The sequence below is a fragment of the Eubalaena glacialis genome, chromosome 2 (genome assembly GCF_028564815.1).
Source record: "Eubalaena glacialis isolate mEubGla1 chromosome 2, mEubGla1.1.hap2.+ XY, whole genome shotgun sequence".
Lineage (NCBI taxonomy): Eukaryota > Metazoa > Chordata > Mammalia > Artiodactyla > Balaenidae > Eubalaena > Eubalaena glacialis.
In genome coordinates this window covers 102,411,116-102,431,244 of record NC_083717.1, presented here as the reverse complement: position 1 = coordinate 102,431,244, position 20,129 = coordinate 102,411,116, and the positions used below count along the sequence as shown (strand labels likewise).

The following is a 20,129-nucleotide window of genomic DNA, read 5'->3' as shown; positions in this document are numbered from 1 at the left end:
TCCATGGTTCTGCTGAGAAGCAGCCCAAGGTTGTGTCCCTTTCTGTTGTATTCATCCCAGACCTAGTGCCAGGCTGTGGTGTGGAGTGGGCTGGTCCTGGAGGCCAGGGTGCTGTGGCTGCAGGGATCGAGGTGGTTGTGCTACTGTCTGGAACCTGGACTGCCTCTGTGACAGGCCACTTTGAGGACCTGCCCACCCCAGATCCGGCTCCAAGCTGTGGGGTGGAATGGGTGGAGATGAGTGCTCTTGCCAGGAAACAACCTCTCCGTACTCCTTTCCAGGGCCTGTCCACCCAAGTCATGCGTTTCTGTGGCACCACCTGGTGTGTGTGCTGTGACAAAATCCACCGTGGCCAGACCCGCCCCTGCCTGAGATTCAGCACTTGGTCACTGCTTATACTGGCAGCCCAGCCCCACATGAGTTGCAGACTGAGAAGTGTGGCAAGGTGGCAGCTGTCAGTGCTGGTCTCTCTCTGCCCTGACTGCTAGCAAGCCGGCACGTGTGCACCCCTCACAAGTAGAGTCCGGTTCCCTCCATCTGTCCCAGCAGACCTCCCAGCAGGCAAGGAAGCTCCTCGGGGTGAGGGCTGTCCACGTGGACCTTCCCTCCTTTACAGATCGTCCCAGGGGTTCCAGTCGCATCCCAGTGCCTTCTTTTTTATTTTTTCCACCCTACCCAGCTTCATGGAGATCTTTCCTGCCACTTTGCTTGAATAAGAAGTCTTCTGCCAGTTTCCAGTTGGTTTTCCATGAGAGTTGCTCCACATGGAGATGTACTTTTTTTTTTTTTTAATCAATTTATTTATTTATTTTTGGCTGCATTGGGTCTTCAGTGCTGTGCACGGGCTTTCTCTAGTTGCGGCGAGCAGGGGCTACTCTTCACTGAGGTGCGCAGGCTTCTCATTGTGGTGGCTTCTCTTTCTTGCCAAGCACTGGCTCTAGGCACACGGGCTCAGTAGTTGTGGCACACGGGCTTAGTTGCTCCGCGGCATGTGGGACCTTCCCGGACCAGGGCTCCAACCCGTGTCCCCTGCATTGGCAGGCAGATTCTTAACCACTGAGCCACCCAGGAAGTCCTGTAGATGTATTTTTGATGTGTTTGTGAGGGGATGTGAGCTCCACATCCTCCTATTCTGTCATCTTGATCCTCCCCTCTCTTACCACTTCCTAACAGGCTCATTCTTCTACAAGTCCCAGGCAGGAGATGATCTTCATGGGGCCAAAATAGAATCTCCAGGCAACGAGGGCATGACCTGGCTATCTCTACTATTTCTGGACAGAGTGTAGGAAGAGGAGGGTAAGGCCCAGCAGTGACAGACCTCATCTCTTTTATACTCTTCTCCACAGCTCCAATTTCATTCAAGGGACCTACGTAATAAGGGCAGATAGGCTCATATGCTGGGTATTGAATCAACAAAGCTCATGCTGGAAGTTCTGTGAACAATGTCAGAAACTGGTGATTAAAATCCAAGACCTTCCTGAGCTGATAACAAAGGGCTTTTTATTAAAACCAGACAGCTAATCAGCAAGCTGTGCAGCCTAAACTCTAGCACTGTGGTCATTTTAGCCAACACTACTCACCTCTGCAAAACCGCATCTTGTAAAGAATCAAACCAGATGAGAGAGACACACGTTTGATAAATGAACACATACCAAATGTGTCTTCATTTGGAGTAAAGTCAAGCGTTGCCATGTGGAGCAGCCACCCAGAAGGCAGTCGCTCTTTGTTTTTGCTAAGGAGGGCTCTGTACCCAAGAGAGTGGTAGCCAAAACAGGTCACCAGAGCACAAAGCTTGCAGTGCTACTCGCTGAATGAAAAAAAAAAACAAGTGAAGGTGACACTAGAAAGGCAGCCCTAAAACATGAAGCTAAGAGCCTTGGGTTCTAGCTCTGGTCCTGCCACCAAAGAACCAGTAAGGACAGACTACCTTTCCTTCCTGGGCTTCTAAGCCTTCATCAGTAAAACAAAGGGCTTGGGCTAGATGGATTGGGGTCCCTCTAAATTTGCAATGTTGGGATTCTCTGATGTTCATTAAGAGTTATTTTCCTATGACACTGTGGAATCAAAAATGACAGCTTCAATTTAATGGGAGATTCTGGGGGACTCCCTTATTATTCAAAGCAAATTAGCAATCCTGAAAAAAACTTTTTGTGTTTGCTGCTTGCACTCTGCCCCAAAGATGTATAGCACTCAATGGAACCACTTCTGCGTCTTCTGGCCAAAAGTTGCTCATAATAGCCTCCAGCTGGCTGATAAACTACAGTCAGAAGCAGGATTTTGTTGGCCTCTAAGGTGAAGAGAACTCCATGTGGGCTGATGACTAGCAATGAAGCAGGACAGCAAGGGGATATTGGGAGTCAAGGAATTCTGGGGACATTTCATTTCAAATGCCCTCAAAATACCCTTTATCATTATTTTTTTTTTCTTAGTTTGCTACTTTGCAAAGGCTGTGACTTTCTTCTGGATTCAACAGGTACGGACAATTTGAAATGAGTATTTGTTGCTTCAATGACAAGTTGAAAGTTTTTAGAAAGAAAGCAGTTTTCTGACTCATGGGAGCTGATAGCAATTCATCTTGTGAACAAGGGAAAACTACTTGCCAACACACTGGTTCCATTGGTAGTGCTGGAGATAGCCCTGGGGGCAGCTGCACCTGTAGCCCCCGATGATGTTCTGGCAGCCATGCTGGCAGCGATGGTTTCCTTCGCACTCGTCCACATCTGAAAAAGAAGGCAGAGTCGCCTTTAAGTCACATCAATGCTTGTCTCAGAGGTGTTCTCTGAAGCAAAATTTATATGCATATGAAAGTGAAAGGCAATTTCATCAGAAATCTGATCCTTAAAAAATTATTCTACCACCAAAAACTTCAAGAATATCTACTCTGGAGCTTTTGATAAGTCCAAGGAAAAAAACATTCATATATCCCTGGTAAAGTCCACAAATAAAAATGATGAAGAAACTAATGCAAGGCACAAGAGCACTCTATGAGACAGCTGTGTAAATTATTTATATTTCCTTATTTGTGCCAGAATTAGAAACCAAAATGTCAGTACAAAAACAAAATCCTAAGAACTACAAGTAAAACATTTAAACATATATTAGCAGAAGAGCTATTCCTCATATATTTAATCCACTTTGAGGGAATCCTTCTAAGACTCTGGATCCAGTGACTAGAAAATTAGTCAAATTCAGGAATCTAGCTATTTTTCTTGACTGGGTCATTCCCTATTAGACTAAATTAACAACTGAGCAGGAAAAGTCTTGTTATATTCAGAAGAAGCATGTGTCAATGGACACAATCAAGCATGAGACAAAAGATGGATCTCTAAGATATGGGACCCGTGCAAACTAGAGAAAACATTTCCCATCTTCAGCTGGCTATCTCCCCTGTGCTCAGTTCTGATGTCTCATAGAGGATGATGATGCAGGTGTTCATAGGCCACCTCCACAAGGACCAACCAGCTGGATCAAGCTAAGGGCTCTACTCACCTTCACAGCTGGCACCACTCTGATCAAGTGAGAATCCCCGCTGGCATTCACAGGTGAAGCTTCCAGGAGTATTCTGGCAAATGCCCTTAGACCCACACAGGTTGATGTCAGAGGTGCATTCATTGTTATCTGTAAGAAGCAGTGGGGGAAAGGAGAGGGTGAAACTTCCCCAAAGCTGTCTTTGTGTTGTTTGAAAGAAAGAAAGAAGGGTGATTTGCTCAGAAAAGGCCAATAACTTTTCACATACACGCATGCACACACACACACAGACACACATACATGTACTCACATATTTTTTTGAGTTTTATTTTCTTATTCCAACAGCAGAAGTGCTCGAAAACAATCCCTTAGAGGAATAGCTGCACTCCATATAGGATTTTTCCCCTCCCACTTACCAATGCAGGCAGTATGGTGTTGGGTAAATCCAGGAGGACATTTACATGTGAAGCTGCCAATGGTGTTAACACACAGGAACTGGCAGTTGTGCTGCTTAGTTGCACACTCATCAAGATCTATAAGAAAATGCAAGATGGGCATTGGAATTGAGCTGAAGCCCAGGTACCTAGAAGCTGCCCTAGGGAGCAGCTCTTGAGTTTTCTTTTCTACATCTCAAATGACCTGGTCAGAAGAGAGCCACAGCAAATGGCTAGGAGGAACCCAGGAGATAAGGGTTTGAAAGATAAAGTATGGTTTCAATTCAGACCAAAAATGCATTTCTTTGGGGATCCAAGAAAAACCCATTCCCTTTAGTTATAGGAATGCAGAAATTTCTCAGCAAAGAAATGTCCAATAAATTATAAAATTTAAATGAATTACAAAATGAAATAAAAGATTAAGGATTCTCAAAAATTTCCAAAGCACTGAAAAGATCTATTCAAGTTAAAATATAAAAAGAAATGTTGGGCTTCCATGGTGGCACAGTGGTTAAGAATCTGCCTGCCAATGCAGGGGACGTGGGTCCGAGCCCTGGTCCGGGAAGATCCCACATGCAACGGAGCAACTAAGCCTGTGCACCACAACAGGTGAGCCCATGAGCCACAACTACTGAGCCCACAAGCCACAACTACTGAAGCCCGCGCGCCTAGAGCCTGTGCTCCACAACAAGAGAAGCCACCACAACGAGAAGCCTGCGCACCGCAACAAAGAGTAGCCCCCGCTCACTGCAACTAGAGAAAGCCCGCGTGCAGCAATGAAGACCCAACACAGCCAAAAATAAATAAATAAATTAATTAATTAAAAAAGAAGTGTTGAGGGTGGAAATGAATTTCTCGGCTTGGTTCTTTCCTGTTTGCTGTTTTTAATCTTCTCAAATGAGCTGGTCAACCAGGTCAAACCAAACAAAACTAACTTTTTTGTTTAGATTCTCCTTTGGATAAAACAAAATTGAGTAATCAGGAAGGAAACAAAGGAAAGAAAAAAAAATCATTGTGATAAGCTAATAGCATTTTTTAAAAGACTGCCTACAGTATTTATCCAACATTATTTTCCACTTCTCAATAAAATCCTCCACTTTGACCAGGCCTCTTTCCTCACTGCCAGAGCTTGTGGCTCTTTCTGAACTCCATAGCTCTTTTAAACCTTCAAGAGATACAAAGTGTGTTCCAGCTTTTAGTTGAATTTTAATCAAAAAAAAACAAAGAAACTGCAGAGAATTTAGGAATCTATCGGCCTACCTTCCTTCCTGCCTGGCTCTCTGCCTGCCTCCCTCCCTCCCTCCCTTGTGATCTTCTTTTATCACTGTATACAGAGCTGTGCTTGGAGCTGCAAATCAGTGCCAGTTCCTGGCTAGACTAATATCTGGAGTGGACCTGAACTAAAGAACTGCCCATATTTCTCCCAGTGCTGACATCTCTTAAAAAGGAGCCAATCCTGTGCTCTTTCCATTGCTGGGGAGTTGCTGTTTCTGCTTTTCTGGTTTCTGCATGATTGGCAGCTGTATGTCTCCTGCCAGCAGGTGGCCTCCCTTCTCTATGACCCCAGGGGACTTGCTAGAGCACCATCACACGGTTACTGAAGCTTACCTGCAAACAGGTGAGGGGGACAATTCAGTGATTTTTAAAAAAAATTTATTTCATATTGGGGTATAGTTGATTAACAATGTTGTGTTACTTTCAGGTGTACAGCAGAGTGATTCAGTTATACATATACATGTATCCTTTTTCAAATTCTTTTCCCATTTAAGTTATTGCGGAATATTGAACCGAGTTCCCTGTGCTATAGAGTAAGTCCTTGTTGGTTGTCTATTTTAAATACAGTAGTGTATATATATCAATCCCAAACTCCTAATCTGTCCCTCCCACCCACCTTTCCCCTTTGGTAACCATAAGTTTGTTTTCTAAGTTTGTCTGTTTCTGTTTTGTAAATAAGTTCATTTGTATGATTTTTTTTTAGATTCCACATATAAGCAATATCATATTGCTTATATTGATAAGCAGTTGATCATATTGAAATATTTGTCTTTTTCTGTCTGACTTACTTCACTTAGTATGATAATCTCCAGGTCTATCCATGTTGCAGCAAATGGCATTATTTCATTCTTGTTAATGGCTAAGTAATATTTCATTGTATATATGTACCACATCTTCTTTATCCATTCCTCTATTGATGGACATTTAGTTGTTTCCATGTCTTGGCTATTGTAAACAGCGTTGCAATGAACATTGGGGTGCATGTATCCTTTTGAACCATGGTTTTCTCCAGATAAAACCATGGTTCAAAAGGAACCATGGTTCATATGGTAGCTCTATGTTTAGTTTTTTAAGGAACCTCCATACTGTTCTTCATAATGGCTGTACCAATTTACATTCTCACCAACAGTGTAGGAGGGTTACTTTTCTCTACACCCTCTCCAGCATTTACTATTTGTAGACTTTTTGATGATGGCCATTCTGACTGGTGTGAGATGATATCTCACTGTAGTTTTGATTTGCATTTCTCTAATAATTAGTGATGTTGAGCATCTTTTCATGTGCCTCTTGGCCATCTGTGTGGCCAAGGGGCACACTTCTCCATTTCTCTTTGGAGAAATGTCTATTTAGATCTTTTGTCCATATTTTGATTGGGTAGTTTGTTTGTTTGTTTGTTTGATATAGAGCTGCATGAGGTGTTTGTAGATTTTGTAGATTAATTCCCTGTCGGTTGCATCATTTGCAAATATTTTCTCCCATTCTGTGGGTTGTCTTTTTGTTTTGTTTATGGTTTTTCCTTTGCTGTGCAAGAGCTTTTGAGTTTAATTAGGTCCCATTTGTTTATTTTTATTTTTATTTCCATTACTCTAGGAGCCGGATTGAAAAAGATGTTGTTTCAATTTATGTCAAAGTGTTCTGCCTATGGTTTCCTTTAAGCGTTTTAAGGTATCAAGTCTTACATTTAGGTGTTTAATCCATTTTGAGTTTATTTTTGTGTATGGTGTTCAAGACTGTTCTAATTTCATTCTTTTACATGTAGCTGTCCAGTTTTCCAGGTACTATTTATTGAAGAGACTGTCTTTTCTCCATTGTATAGCCTTGCCTCCTTTATCATAGATTAATTGACCATCGGTGCATGGGTTTATTTCTGGGCTTTCTATCCTGTTCCATTGATCTATAGTTCTGTTTTTGTGCCAGTACCATACTGTTTTGATGACTGTAGCATTGTAGTATAGTCTGAAGTGAGACTATACTTGATTCCTCCTGATTCCTCCAGCTCCATTTTTCTTTCTCAAGATTGCTTTGTCTATTTGGGATCTTTTGTGTCTCCATACAAATGTTAAAATATTTTGTTGTAGTTGTGTGAAAAATGCCATTGATAATTTGATAGGGATTGCATTGAATCTGTAGATTGCCTTGGGTAGTACAGTCATTTTGACAATATTGATTCTTCCAATCCAAGAACATGGTATATCTTTCCATCTGTGTGTGTCATCTTCGATTTCTTTCATCAGTGTCTTTTAGTTTTCAGAGTACAGTTCTTTTGCCTCTTTAGGTAGGTTTATTCCTGGGTGTATTATTCTTTTTGATGCGATGATAAATGGGATTGTTTCTTTTATTTCTCTTTCTGATCTTTTGTTGTTGATGTATAGAAATGCAACAGATTTCTGTGTATTAATTTTGTATCCTGCAACATTAACAAATTCACTGATGTGCTCTAGTAGTTTTCTGGTAGCATCTTTAGGATTTTCTATGTATAGCATCATGTCATCTGCAAACAGTGACAGTTTTACTTTTTTTCCAATTTGGATTCCTTTTATTTCTTTTTTTCCTCTGATTGTTATGGCTAGGACTTCCACAACTATGTTGAATAGAAGTGGCGAGAGTGGACATTCTTGTTTTGTTCCTAATCTTAGAGGAAATGCTTTCAGCTTTTCACCATTGAATATGATGTTAGCTGTAGGTTTGTCATATATGGGCTTTATTATGTTGAGGTATGTTCCCTCTATGCCCAATTCCTGGAGAGGAGTTTTTTTTTTTTTTAATCATAAATGGGTTTTGAATTTTGTCAAAAGATTTTTATGCAAATCTATTGAGATGATTATATGGTTTTTATTCTTCAATTTGTTGATGTAGTCTATCACACTGATTGATTTGCAGATATTGAAAAATCCTTGCATCCCTGGGATAAATCCAACTTGATCATGGTGTATGATCCTTTTAATGTATTGTTGGATTTGGTTTGCTAGTATTTTGTTAAGGATGTTTACCTCTAAGTTCATCAGTGATATTGGCCTGTAATTTTCTTTTTTGGAGGTATCTTTGTCTGGTTTTGGTGTCAGGGTGATGGTGGCCTCATAGAATGAGTTTGGGAGTGTTCCTCTGCAATTTTTTTCTAACAGTTTCAGAAGGATAGGTGTTAACTCTTCTCTAAATGTTTGATAGAATTTGCTTGTGAAGCCATTTGGTCCTGAACTTTTGTTTGTTGGGGTTTTTTTAATCAGTTTCAATTTCAGTACTTTTGATTGGTCTGTTCATATTTTCTGTTTCTTCCTGGTTCTGTTTTTGGAGATTGTACCTTTCTAAGAATTCGTCTGTTTCTTCTAGGTTGTCCGTTTTATTGGCATACAGTTGCTTGTAGCAGTCTCTTATGATCCTTTGTATTTCTGTGGTGTCAGTTGTAACTTCTCCTTTTTCATTTCTAATTTTATTGATTTGAGCCCTCTCCCTTTTTTTTCTTGATGAGTCTGGCTAAAGGTTTATCAATTTTATCTTTTCAAAGAACCAGCTTTTAGTTTCATTGATCTTTTCTATTGTTTTCTTCATCTCTATTTCATTAATTTCTGCTCTGATCTTTTTGATTTCTTTCCTTCTACTAACTTTGGGTTTTGTTTGTTCTTCTTTCTCAGGTTGCGTTAGGTGTAAGGTTAGGTTGTTTACTTGAGATTTTTCTTGTTTCCTGAGGTAAGATTGTATTGCTATAAACTTCCCTCTTAGAAATGCTTTTGCTGCATCTCGTAGGTGTTGGATTGTCGTGTTTTCATTTTCATTTTCATTCGTCTCTAGGTATTTTTTGATTTCCTCTTTTATTTCTTCAGTGATCCATTGGTTGTTCAGTAGCATATTGTTAAATATTTATTTGGGTGTGCCGCGTCTTAGTTGTGGCACATGGGATCTTTGTTGCTACTTGTGGGATCTTTTAGTTGTGGCATGCAGGATCTTTAGTTGCACCATGTGGGATCTAGTTCCCTGACCAGGGATTGAACCCGGGCCCCCTGCATTGGGAGTGCAGAGTCTTAGCCACTGGACTACCAGGAAAGTCCCTAGTAGCATATTGTTTAGCCTCCACATTCTTTTAGTTGATTTCTAATCTCATAGTGTTGTGGTTGGAAAAGATGCTTTACATGATTTCAATTTTCTTATTACTAAGGCTCACTTTGTGGCCCACCATGTGATCTATCCTGGAGAGTGTTCCATGTGCACTTGAGAGGAATGTGTATTCTGTTGCTTTCAGATGAAATGCTCTGTAGCTATCAATTAAGTCCATCTGGTCCAATGTGTCATTTAAGACCTATGTTTACTTATTGATTACCTGTCTGGATTATCTCTCCATTGATGAAAATGGGGTGTTAAAGTCCCCCACTAGTATTGTGTTACTGTCAGTTTCTCCTTTTATGGCTGTAAGTATTTGCCTTATATACTGAGGTGCTCCTATGTTGGGTGCATATATATTTACAATTGTTATATCTTCTTTGATTGATCCCTTGATCATTATGTAGTGTCCTCCTTTGTCTTTGTCTCTTGTAACAGTCTTTATTTTAAAGTGTATCTTGTCTGATATGAGTACTACTACCAGCTTTCTTTTGATTTCCATTTGCATGGAATACCTTTTCCAACCCCTCACTTTCAGTCTGTATGTGTCCCTAGATATGAAGTGGGTGTCTTGTGGACAGCATATATACAGGTCTTGTTTTTCTATCCATTCAGCCAGTTTACGTCTTTCAGTTGGAGAATTTAATCCATTTACACTTAGGGTAATTATCGATATGTATGTTCTTATTGCTGTTTTAAAAATTGTTTTGTCTTTGTTTTTGAGGGTCTTTTCTCTTCCCTTCCTCTTTTGTTCTCTTGGATTTCTCTTTCTTTTTTGTGTGTGTATCTATTGCAGATTTTCAGTTTGTGGTTACCATGAGGTTTTGATATAGCAGTCTATATATAAACAAGATTGTTTTAAGTTGCTGGTCTTTTAATTTCAAATGCATTTCCAATATCCTGCATTTGTACTCTCCTCGTCTCACCATTGCTCGTTTTTGATATCATATTTGGGTGTAGGTGATTTCCTACCTTTACTGTATGTTTGCCTTTACCAGTGAGCTTTTCTGTTCATAATTTTCTTGTTTCTAGTTGTGGCCTTTTCTTTTCAGCCTAGAGAAGTTCCTTTTGCATTTTTTGCAAAGCTGGTTTGGTGGTGCTGAAGTCTCTTAACTTTTGCTTGTCTGTAAAGCTTCTGATTTCTCTGAATCTGAATGACAGCCTTGCTGGGTAGAGTATTCTTAGTTGTAGGTTTTTCCCTTTCATCACTTTAAATATATTGTGCCACTCCCTTCTGGCCTGAAGAGCTTCTGCTGAGAAATTAGCTGAGAGTTTTCTTGTATGTTGTTTCTTTTCTCTTCTTGCTTTTAATATTTTTTCTTTGTGTTTAATTTTTGTCAGTTTGATTACTATGTGTCTCGGTGTGTTCCTCCTTGGGTTTATCCTGCCTGGGACTCTCTGTGCTTCCTGGACTTGGGTGACTGTTTCCTTTCCCATGTTAGGGAAGTTTTCAGCTATTTGTCTCCTCAGATATTTTCTCAGGTCCTTTCTCTCTCTTTTCTCCTTCTGGGACCCCTATAATGCGAATGTTGGTGCATTTAATGTTGTCCCAGAGGTCTCTTAGACTGTCTTCATTTCTTTTCATTCTTTTTTCTTTATTGTGTTCTGCAGCAGTGAATTCCACCATTCTGTCTTCCAGGTTACTTATCTGTTCTTCTGCCTCAGTTATTTCTGCTATTGATCCCTTCAAGTGTATTTTTTATTTCAGTTATTGTATTCATCTCTGCCTGTTTGTTCTTTAGTTCTTCCAGGTCTTTGTTAAACATTTCTTGTATCTTCACAGTATGTGCCTCCACTCTTTTTCCAAGATCTTAGATCATCTTTACTATCATTACTCTGAATTCTTTTTCAGGTAGATTGCCTTCATTGCCTTCATTTAGTTGTTCTTCTGGGATTTTATCTTGTTCCTTCATCTGGGACATATGCCTTTGCTGTCTCATTTTGTCTAACTTTCTGTGATTGATTGCGGTTTCCATTCTGCAGGCTGGAGGGTTGTAGTTCTTCTTGCTTCTGCTCTCTGCCCCCTGGTGGATGAGGCCTGTCTAAGAGGCTTGTGCAGGCTTCTTGATGGGAGGGACTGGTTCCTGCCCACTGGTGGGTGGAGGTGTGTCTTATCCCTCTGGTGGGCAGTGCTGTGTCAGGGGGGGTGTTTAGTGGGCAGTTGTTTACTCAGGAAGACTTTTTGCAGCCTGTCTGTTGATGGGTGGGGCTGTGTTTCTGCCCTGTTGGTTGTTTGGCCTGAGGTGTCCCAGCACTGGAGCCTACAGGCTGTTGGGTGGGGCCAGGTCTTGGTGAGATAAAGGCAGTGTCCAGGAGGGCTCATGCCAATTAGTACTCTCCAGAACCACCACCTCCAGTGTTTGTCCCCACTGTGAACCACAGTCACCCCTACCTTTGCAGGAGACCCCTCCAGTTACCAGCAGGTAGGTCTGGCCCAGGTTCTTATGAGATCACTGCTTTTTTCCCTGGGTCCTGGTGCGCATGAGATCTTGTGTGCACCTCCAAGAGCAGATTTTCTGTTTTCCCCAGTCCTGCAGAATTCCCGCAGTCAAACCCCACTGGCCTTCAAAGCCAGTTTCTCTGGGGGATCCTCTTTGCGTTGCTAGACCCCCAGGCTGGGGAGGCAGTGTCGGGCTCAGAACTTTCACTCCTGTGGGAGAACTTCTGTGGTATAATTATTTTCCAGTTTGTGGGTCACCTACCCAGTGTGTGTGGGATTTGATTTCATTGTGATTGCGCCCTTCCTACCATCTCATTCTGGCTTCTTCTTTGTCTTTGGATGTAGGATACAGTAAGTCCCCTACATATGAACCTTCAAGTTGCGAACTTTGAAAGATGCAAATGTGCATTCACATGTCCAATCAATCATGTAAGTTAGTTCATGTGTCTGGTGTACATTGTTTTGTGTGCATCCCCTACAAGTGGTTGTGCTTTTGTGTACTTTACAGTACTGTATAGAATACAGTACTGTACAGTATCTTTATTTCAAGCCCAGGATGTCTGGAAGCAAGTGTAAAAACAGCACTGGTATAGCTGGTACTACTGTACTTTTCAAGGTTCTATACTGTACGATTAAAAATGTTTATTTTTTGTGTTTGTTTTTTTATGTATTATTTGTGTGCAAAGTATTATAAAACTATTACAGTACAGTACTATATAGCTGATTGTGTTAGTTGTGTACCTAGGCTAACTTTGTTGGACTTATGAACAAATTAGACTTACAAACGCACTCTTGGAATGGAAATCATTCGTATGTAGGGGACTTACTGTATATTTTTTGGTAGGTTCCAGTGGGGTTTTTTTTGTGAATAGTTGTTCAGCAGGCAGTTGTGATTTTGGTGTTTTCATAAGAAGAGGTGAGGTCACATCCTTCTAACCCACCATCTTGTCTCAGCCTCCAACCTTACAATACTATCTTTAACTACACCATTAAGAACAGCAACACTTGCTGTTTTCACATCCAAGAAGGGGAATCCAAGAATCCCCTTTTTTCCTCTTACTTGGTTCCTACCCATCTCTCATGGGGTGAGTGCTGGTTCTTCACTTCCCTTGGGGTCATCCTTCTAGCCTCTTTCCTCTGTTTCAATAGTACATGTATCTGCACCACTCATTTTGATATTTAGTCAGTCATATATGCCAAGTATGTAGAAGAATTTAGACCTTATGAGAAAAATAGAGTCTTATATTGTAAGTAGATCTGTAAAAATTTTTTTGTATTCCTAAAATCAGAGTATTACAGATATTTTTCATATTAATACATTGTAAAAGAACATAACTACTACTATACATTTATTTTCATTTTCCATCTCTTAATTGCTAGAAATTTTTAGGATTTTTCTGCCCCCACAAGTTAGAAAGATGCTGTAAATTTGTTTTGATTCGTACAGATAGTATACACACTGAGACATTTTTCCCCTGAAGTTGGTTTTTCATTTACACAAATAAGTTTGTGGCTGTGAGCTGTAGCCTCACACTGCCCAGAACTCACTGTGAGCCACAGATGTAGAATAAGTTCTATGTTTTAAGACAGAATTTTTGAGTAGCTCTCTCAACTTCCTCTCCCCATACTGCAGGATTATATAGGACTTGTGCTGCACAGGAAAATTTCAAGCATTGTCCATATGTTATCCTGTATTACCTGCCTCTTAACTCTCCCCCTTTCAGCAGACAGAGGAAAAGGGTTGATGGCTGTACTTCTCTTTGCTCTCCTCTTCCACTCCATCCTACCATTTAACTTCCTTTACTTCCCTTTTTCTCCTTCCAGGCTTCATGGCAGAACACACTCTTATTCTGCCATCTGGTCTACCTTTCCTTCTTCAAATTATCCTTGAGTCTGACTCACTTGTGCTATTCACTCAATATGTGAAGTTCTTATTACAAGAACAAATTTAAAGCAATATAATTTTGCAAAGGATAACTTCTGGTTGATCAGGAATTTCTGCAGAGAGTTTTGCTGTTTCTTAATTCTTTGTAATATCTATGTCTCAAATAAATAAGCTGCTGGGGGTCAGGAATGGCCCTATTTTGCAGAACAAAAACCTAGACCAAGTGTTTACTTAATTAGGCACAGTGTTCTCTAGGATCATGGCACTGATTAACCTGAGGTAGGCAGGACCATGCTGGACTATATAGTTATTGAATAGACTGATTACATCCTTTCTGTTTTCTATTTATTGCATTAATGTGATCAGGTGTCTGATCCACCTGAGCCTTGGAGAGCTGGCCCTGCTGTCTGAGATGCTCATGGACGTCCCCCATGGATGCCCATGGGGCAGGCAGTGAGGATGGCTGCTGCCACTGGTCCTCTGCAATCTCCCTGGCCTCAGCCTCCCTCCAACCAGAATAGGAGGTGGGTCACAGGGAGGCACTTACCCCAGGGAAGCACTTCTTGCCTGCAGAGAGGGTCTTTCAGCTTTGGATCCCTCAAAGGCACAAGGAATGCGACCATGTGCCCACGAGACAGATGAGTGGGTGAAGGCAAATTGTACTTTACCTTTGCAGCTCCTTCCATCCTCCTGTAGAATGTAGCCTTTCGGGCATGAACACTGGTAACTCCCTTCTGTGTTCTTGCAGATAAAATTGCAGGGTTTGGGGGCCTGGTTGCACTCATTCAGATCTATGATCAAAGAGATACAATGTGACCACCCATCTAAAAAGATGCCTAAATGCTCAATACCCACAGCATCTAACAAAGAATCCTAGTTTTGAGGAAGGAAAAAGTAAATTCTGTATAGTCTTTTATCACTGTCTTATATTTCCTTAAGAAATTACACAGGCTTTTTAGATTTTTAGTTTGAGGTTTTTTTTTTTTTTTCACCATAATGTACAATTTCCACCCGGGAATAAACCTGAGCATCAGAAATAGAGCACTTACCTATGCAGGCAGTTCCGGTTATATCTGGAGTATAACCAGTTTTACAAATGCAGTGATACGATCCTCTGTCATTGACGCACTCCCCATTCCGGCAAACATCATGAATAACCTTGCACTCATCAATATCTATAATTTAATGAGTAGAAAGTAAAATGAGAAAGACATTATAAAATGGACAACATTCATACACAGGGGTCACTTCACTGTAAATACTAAAACTGTGTGACTATATTATGGACCTAAGGAATTAAACCAAAGGGATGACAGCATAAGTTTCATATGTAATGGTAACTATATTGAAAGGGAAATGAATAACTTTATTATTAGACTATAGGGGAAAACTTAATAATTGCTCTTCTAAATTTATATTGTTTTTCTCCATTGGGTCCAGAGAACAACCACCTCATCTAGACATATTTAGCTCCTTGCTCCATCTCATGCCACCAAGCTTGCCTCCTCCAGACATCTCATAAATGAATCACAGCAGAAGATCCTTTTGATAAAGAAATCCCATTTTCTTCTAATAGTGTATGTCCAAAATAAGGAAAGTTTTCTTTTTATTCTTTGTGTTGTGTTTAAAGTTAATCCTGAAAAATAACAAATTGCATACTACTGGGGAAATGGGACCAAACTTCCCTCCTTTGGTTGAGGGAGGCATCAGTGGATCGCTGGGCTGAGTTTTTGCAGCCTGCTAGGGAAGAGACCCTTATTCACAGCTCCACCACAGGGAGAAAGATTTGGTCAATATGTACTGTTGGGCATTAAAGACACTGTCCCCCATATCTTGACCCATCTATTGCCTTACTGCTTGGCGGGATGCCAATACCAAGTGAGTTCTTAGCCTTTGATTGCCAAGTAACCATTTTCTATCAATCAATCAACAGCTCTTATTTTTCCTGATTTTTTTCAAGTTTACTCTGAAATGCAATTTAGCATACCCACATTGGTCTCAGGAAATGAGTCTTTCCACCCTCTCATTTTCATATCCTCCAAAGAATCATAAACTGCTTTTGGTCATTCCATCTTATCTATTCTGTCTTTTACCACATCCAGTTCTGTTATTCCACTGTCAGCCACATCTTTCTAACATGAACACAAATCCTCTTTAATCTCTTTCTTCTCCTCTCACTTCTGATTTCCTCCCAAGGAGCTCAAAAAGTCTTTCTCCTTTCTCTTTCATGAGACTGAAAACAATTGCAGTTACTGTTGATAAACACAGGCCTGAAATTTTTTTTCAGAGTTGCCTCAGACACCTCAACAGCTTCCTCATCCCTCACAAGTTCAAGCAGCTTGCACTTTTCCAGAGGCAATTGTCTTAATTGCCAATACAATCGCCCCTCCATATCCAGGGCATTGGTTCCAGGACCCCCTCACTGATACCAAAATCCACGGACGCTCAAGTCCCTTGTATAAAATGGCATAGTATAGCTGGCACTGCAGGTTCAATCAACCTCGAATCGATATCAATCCAGGGTTGGTTGGCTCTACGGATGTGGAACCTACAGATATGGAAGGCTGACTGTGTATCAGCATTGTTTATACTTCTTTCATGCAGTATATTTCAGCCAATTTTATGAGATAAAATACACATTGGCGGACTAGTTTAGGAATTTAGTGATCACTTATTCCAAAGTTTATCTAAAAAATTATATTCTGAGTAACCAGTAACTGACTTATAACAAACTTTGGCTTGAAAAGTTGAGGACTCGTAATGCAGAGGCAGGGACTCAAGCACACACAATTTAATCAGACCAAGGACACTTTGGCAACATGAACCTGAATATCTAAAATACCATAATGAAGACTTTTTGTCAACCTATACTATGCAACTCAGCCTAGGCCCATATTATAGATTCTGTATTCTCATCTGTTCTTCATGAAACAAATTCCCTGAAAGTGTATTTTTGGACCATAAATGAAGTACCTGCTCTTGTTGGTCAAAAATCAGAACAAAATAAAGTACCTGCTCCATTGGTCATAAACCCTCGGCCATGGGGGCAGAGTTTTTTGAAAGCCACAGTGCCCTGGAAAGGGCAGATCTCACAGTGGGGACCCCAGCCTCTTCCTCCGTCGCAGCAGCATTCAGACTTGGTGACTGGGTTCCTGTTGCTTGAGCCAATCTGACACATGTTTTGGAGCACCTCTGTGAAGCAGTACCCTTCCCGGTTGTCTGGAAGGGACATGATATTGCAAAGAGAAAATTTGGGGGAATGTTAGGAGCATAACAAGGTATTCAGAATTTGGTCAGATATAAAACCCAAGAAGGATGTAACACTTTACCCTGGGTGAGAAGGAGCAAGAAGGGAAAGCTGGAAACGGCAGTAAGAGAGAAAGGATGACATCTGGGGAAAACAAGAAAGACAAGAAATTCAGTAAGTGGGCAGAAAGGCATTGGCCTCAACAAGGTTATCACTCTATCTGCTCCCAGAAATATGGGGGAATAGTCATGCTATAGAGAGGGGCAGAGAAACACTTGGAAACTGATCCTGAGCATCAAGGGCTTAAAAAGGCAGCTGAGAAAGAAATTCCAAGCAAGTGATTCAGTGATACAATTAGCAAAGGAAGAATTTAGCGGCAGGGTGGTGCTAAACCCAATGGACAATCACGGTCATTGAGTCATCTCCAAAATATGAACATTTCTAACCCTTGCTCAAGTTTCAACAGTTTCTATCATTTCAAATAAGAGATCTGGTTTCAAGTGTCCCAGTGGGGGGTTACAAAAGCATCCTGTCATCTGTACTCACCAAGGCACTCATCCTGGGTGGGGCTGGCTGTGAAGCCATCATTGCACTCGCAGGTATAGCTCCCCCTGGTGTTGAGGCAGCGCCCATTCTCACAGATCCCAGGCTTGGTCTGACATTCATTCTCATCTGTGTGGTTTAATTGAAGGACCAAAAACAAGAGGAGTCATCTGTCTGCTTTGTACAAAGATGGATTCTTTTTCTTTTAAAAATTTAGTTTGTGAATACGTAACCTATTAACATTGTTCCAAATTCAAAAGGTACAAAAAGAATATTCAGCAAATGTGCCCCTCCCTCCCCTTTCCCCAGCCACCCAACTCCCCTCCTGGGAAGGAACCAGTGCTACTGCCAGTTTCTAAAGTATCCTTCTAGAGATGAGTTATGCCCATACAAACAAATACAACCATTCATGCATGTACCTCCACCCTTTTAAAAACAATTGATAGCATTTTTATATACTTAAACAGATGATAGCATTTTAGGTACATTTACATTTTTCACTTAATAAAATTTAAAACTTTCCATATCTGTACATGTAGAGGATTCTCAAAGGATTGTTTTAAATGAAGGAAAAAAACCTTAAGATCAATCTGTTAAAGAAATATTACAATATACTTCACTAGAATAATGTCTGTGATGGTCAGTTTTGACCTGAGGGAGTTTATCTATACTAATCTTCTGATTCAATGTAGATTATGCTTATTATAATACTTCAATAACATTAAGGAATCCTAATTCAGTCTCCCAGGTTTACAAAAAAGCCTTAAAATAGCTGGAGAGTCTTATGATTGTTTAGAAAGATCATAAAGTAATTTGCCTAGGCACTTCCAACTGAGAATAGTTTCAAGCCCCTGAGGCAGAGATCTCCTTACGAGAGGCAGAGGCTTGGAAGGTGACATCCAGAACAGCGTTAAAACAGCTCAAAATTCCCAATGCCAAGGCCACCCTGATACCAATTACATCAGAATATCTGAGGTGGGACCTGAGCTCTCTGAGTGATTCCAGTGTGCACCTGAGGCTGAAAACCACTGATCCCAGAAGATCCAGTGTATGATCATAAATCCACATGCTTTTCCTGTGCTTTGAAAGTCTGCTCTTCAACTTCCGTTTAATTCTGTATCTTACAGAGTAAGAGGACAATGAGTTTCTTAAGCTTCTTGACCAACAACATACACTATACTTTCCTGATGTGATTGAATATTAAAAAGGAAAAGGATATATGTGGGAATTTTCTAGTATTTTTTTCTTATATTTACTGACTAAAGCAGAGGCCAGGAAAATTTTTCTGTAAGTAACAGTAATGTTATAGTATTACTATATAATATACAGTTAACAGTTTAGGCTTTGCAGGCCATTTGATCTCTTGTTGCAACTGCTCCACTCTGCTCTGCTATTGTGGCATGAAGACAGCCATGGAAAATAATGAATGGTTACAGCTGGGCTCCAATATGAGTCTATTTACAAAGACAGCTGGCGTACTGCCAGGCTGAATTTGGCCCTAGGGCTGTGGTTTGCCAATCCCTGGTCTACTATGGTTTTCAAGGCTGAAGCCACATTAGAATCACCTGGGGAGCTTTAAAAAATACCAGTGCCTGGGCCTCAATCTAGACAAGACCAGTTTCTCTGGATGTAGATCCCCGTGGTCTAGTAATGCTCCCGGTTCACAGGGACCAGGCATCTGGACTCAATGTCAGGGGGGTGGTAGAAAGTTAAGTCAATAGAGAGGTATTCCAATGTGGTGGAAAGAACTGACCCCAAAACAACAAAGGAGTATAAAAACAGTAAAGGAAGGGACCAGAGGAAATACCTGGTCTTCTAATCCTGGCAGCAAACTGGGCCTAGAAAGCAGGCAAAGGCCAGCTCAGAGGAAGAGAATGATGTTGCTGGTGGAATTCATAGATAATCGAGAGGCAAGGGGACCTCTACGGGAAGTCATGATATGAGGTAAGAGAGGCAAGAAGAACACAGTGTCCACAAGGACTCAGAGCCCACGTCTCTTCTGTCCTTTGTCACTTCCCACTCGTTCAAAGCTCCTTTGGTGGGGATGCCCTTACCTACGCAGCCTTCTCCATCGGGTCTTCGCTGATACCCAGGTCCACAGATGCAGATGTACGTGCCAATGAGGTTCTTGCATTCCATCTGTTTTTCAGCACAATCGTGTTTTCCCTCTTCACACTCATCCTCATCTGGAAAGAATGTACAACCACAGATTCATAAAAGGAGCTGCCTTAATTTCCTGCCTTTTAAACACAAAATGGTATTCAGTAACCAATTTTCATTGACACTATTTCAGCATTAACCTACTTCCTTTTGCATTGTTGGGAGGTGGTCTCTTAAGATGGGAAGGAGTCTTCTAACCCCCTTTGAACTTAATGAAGACATTTCTCTCTGATAAATTCTTCAAAGGCAGGAAGTGTGATTTCCAATTCTTTTTGACGAATTGAACTAAAAAGGCCTTATAAAGGGCTTTCATAATATGATGATAATTATAACAACAGCATTATCATACTGATATAATAATAAACCAAAGCTTCCATTATACAATACTTATAACAATATAATAGATTATATCTTAATATCAGAATAATATATTAGAATCATTGTGAAATATAATAATGAAAGTTTTGGTTTTTATACTTTGAGGAAAAGACAAGCATCCACAAATATCTTCTTCTCTACTGGTTTTTCCCTCCATTTCCTTTTTTTCTCGAAGTGTGGCTCTTCTTCATTCATTACTTTCTGTCC

The 20,129-nt window shown here is 40.7% G+C and overlaps 1 protein-coding gene across 1 annotated transcript in view; it reads right to left on the bottom strand.

The window, feature by feature from the left end:
- FBN1 (fibrillin 1) overlaps positions 1-20,129 on the bottom strand; it is a 250,589-nt gene that overhangs the window by 14,447 nt on the left and 216,013 nt on the right. The window contains exons 56-63 of the mRNA XM_061180331.1: positions 19,439-19,570; positions 17,388-17,513; positions 16,607-16,813; positions 14,644-14,769; positions 14,263-14,385; positions 3,885-4,001; positions 3,490-3,618; positions 2,601-2,720 (exon numbers count right to left, since the gene is read on the bottom strand). Coding sequence (XP_061036314.1) covers positions 2,601-2,720; positions 3,490-3,618; positions 3,885-4,001; positions 14,263-14,385; positions 14,644-14,769; positions 16,607-16,813; positions 17,388-17,513; positions 19,439-19,570 — 1,080 coding nt within the window. The remainder of the gene's footprint in view (positions 1-2,600; positions 2,721-3,489; positions 3,619-3,884; positions 4,002-14,262; positions 14,386-14,643; positions 14,770-16,606; positions 16,814-17,387; positions 17,514-19,438; positions 19,571-20,129) is intronic.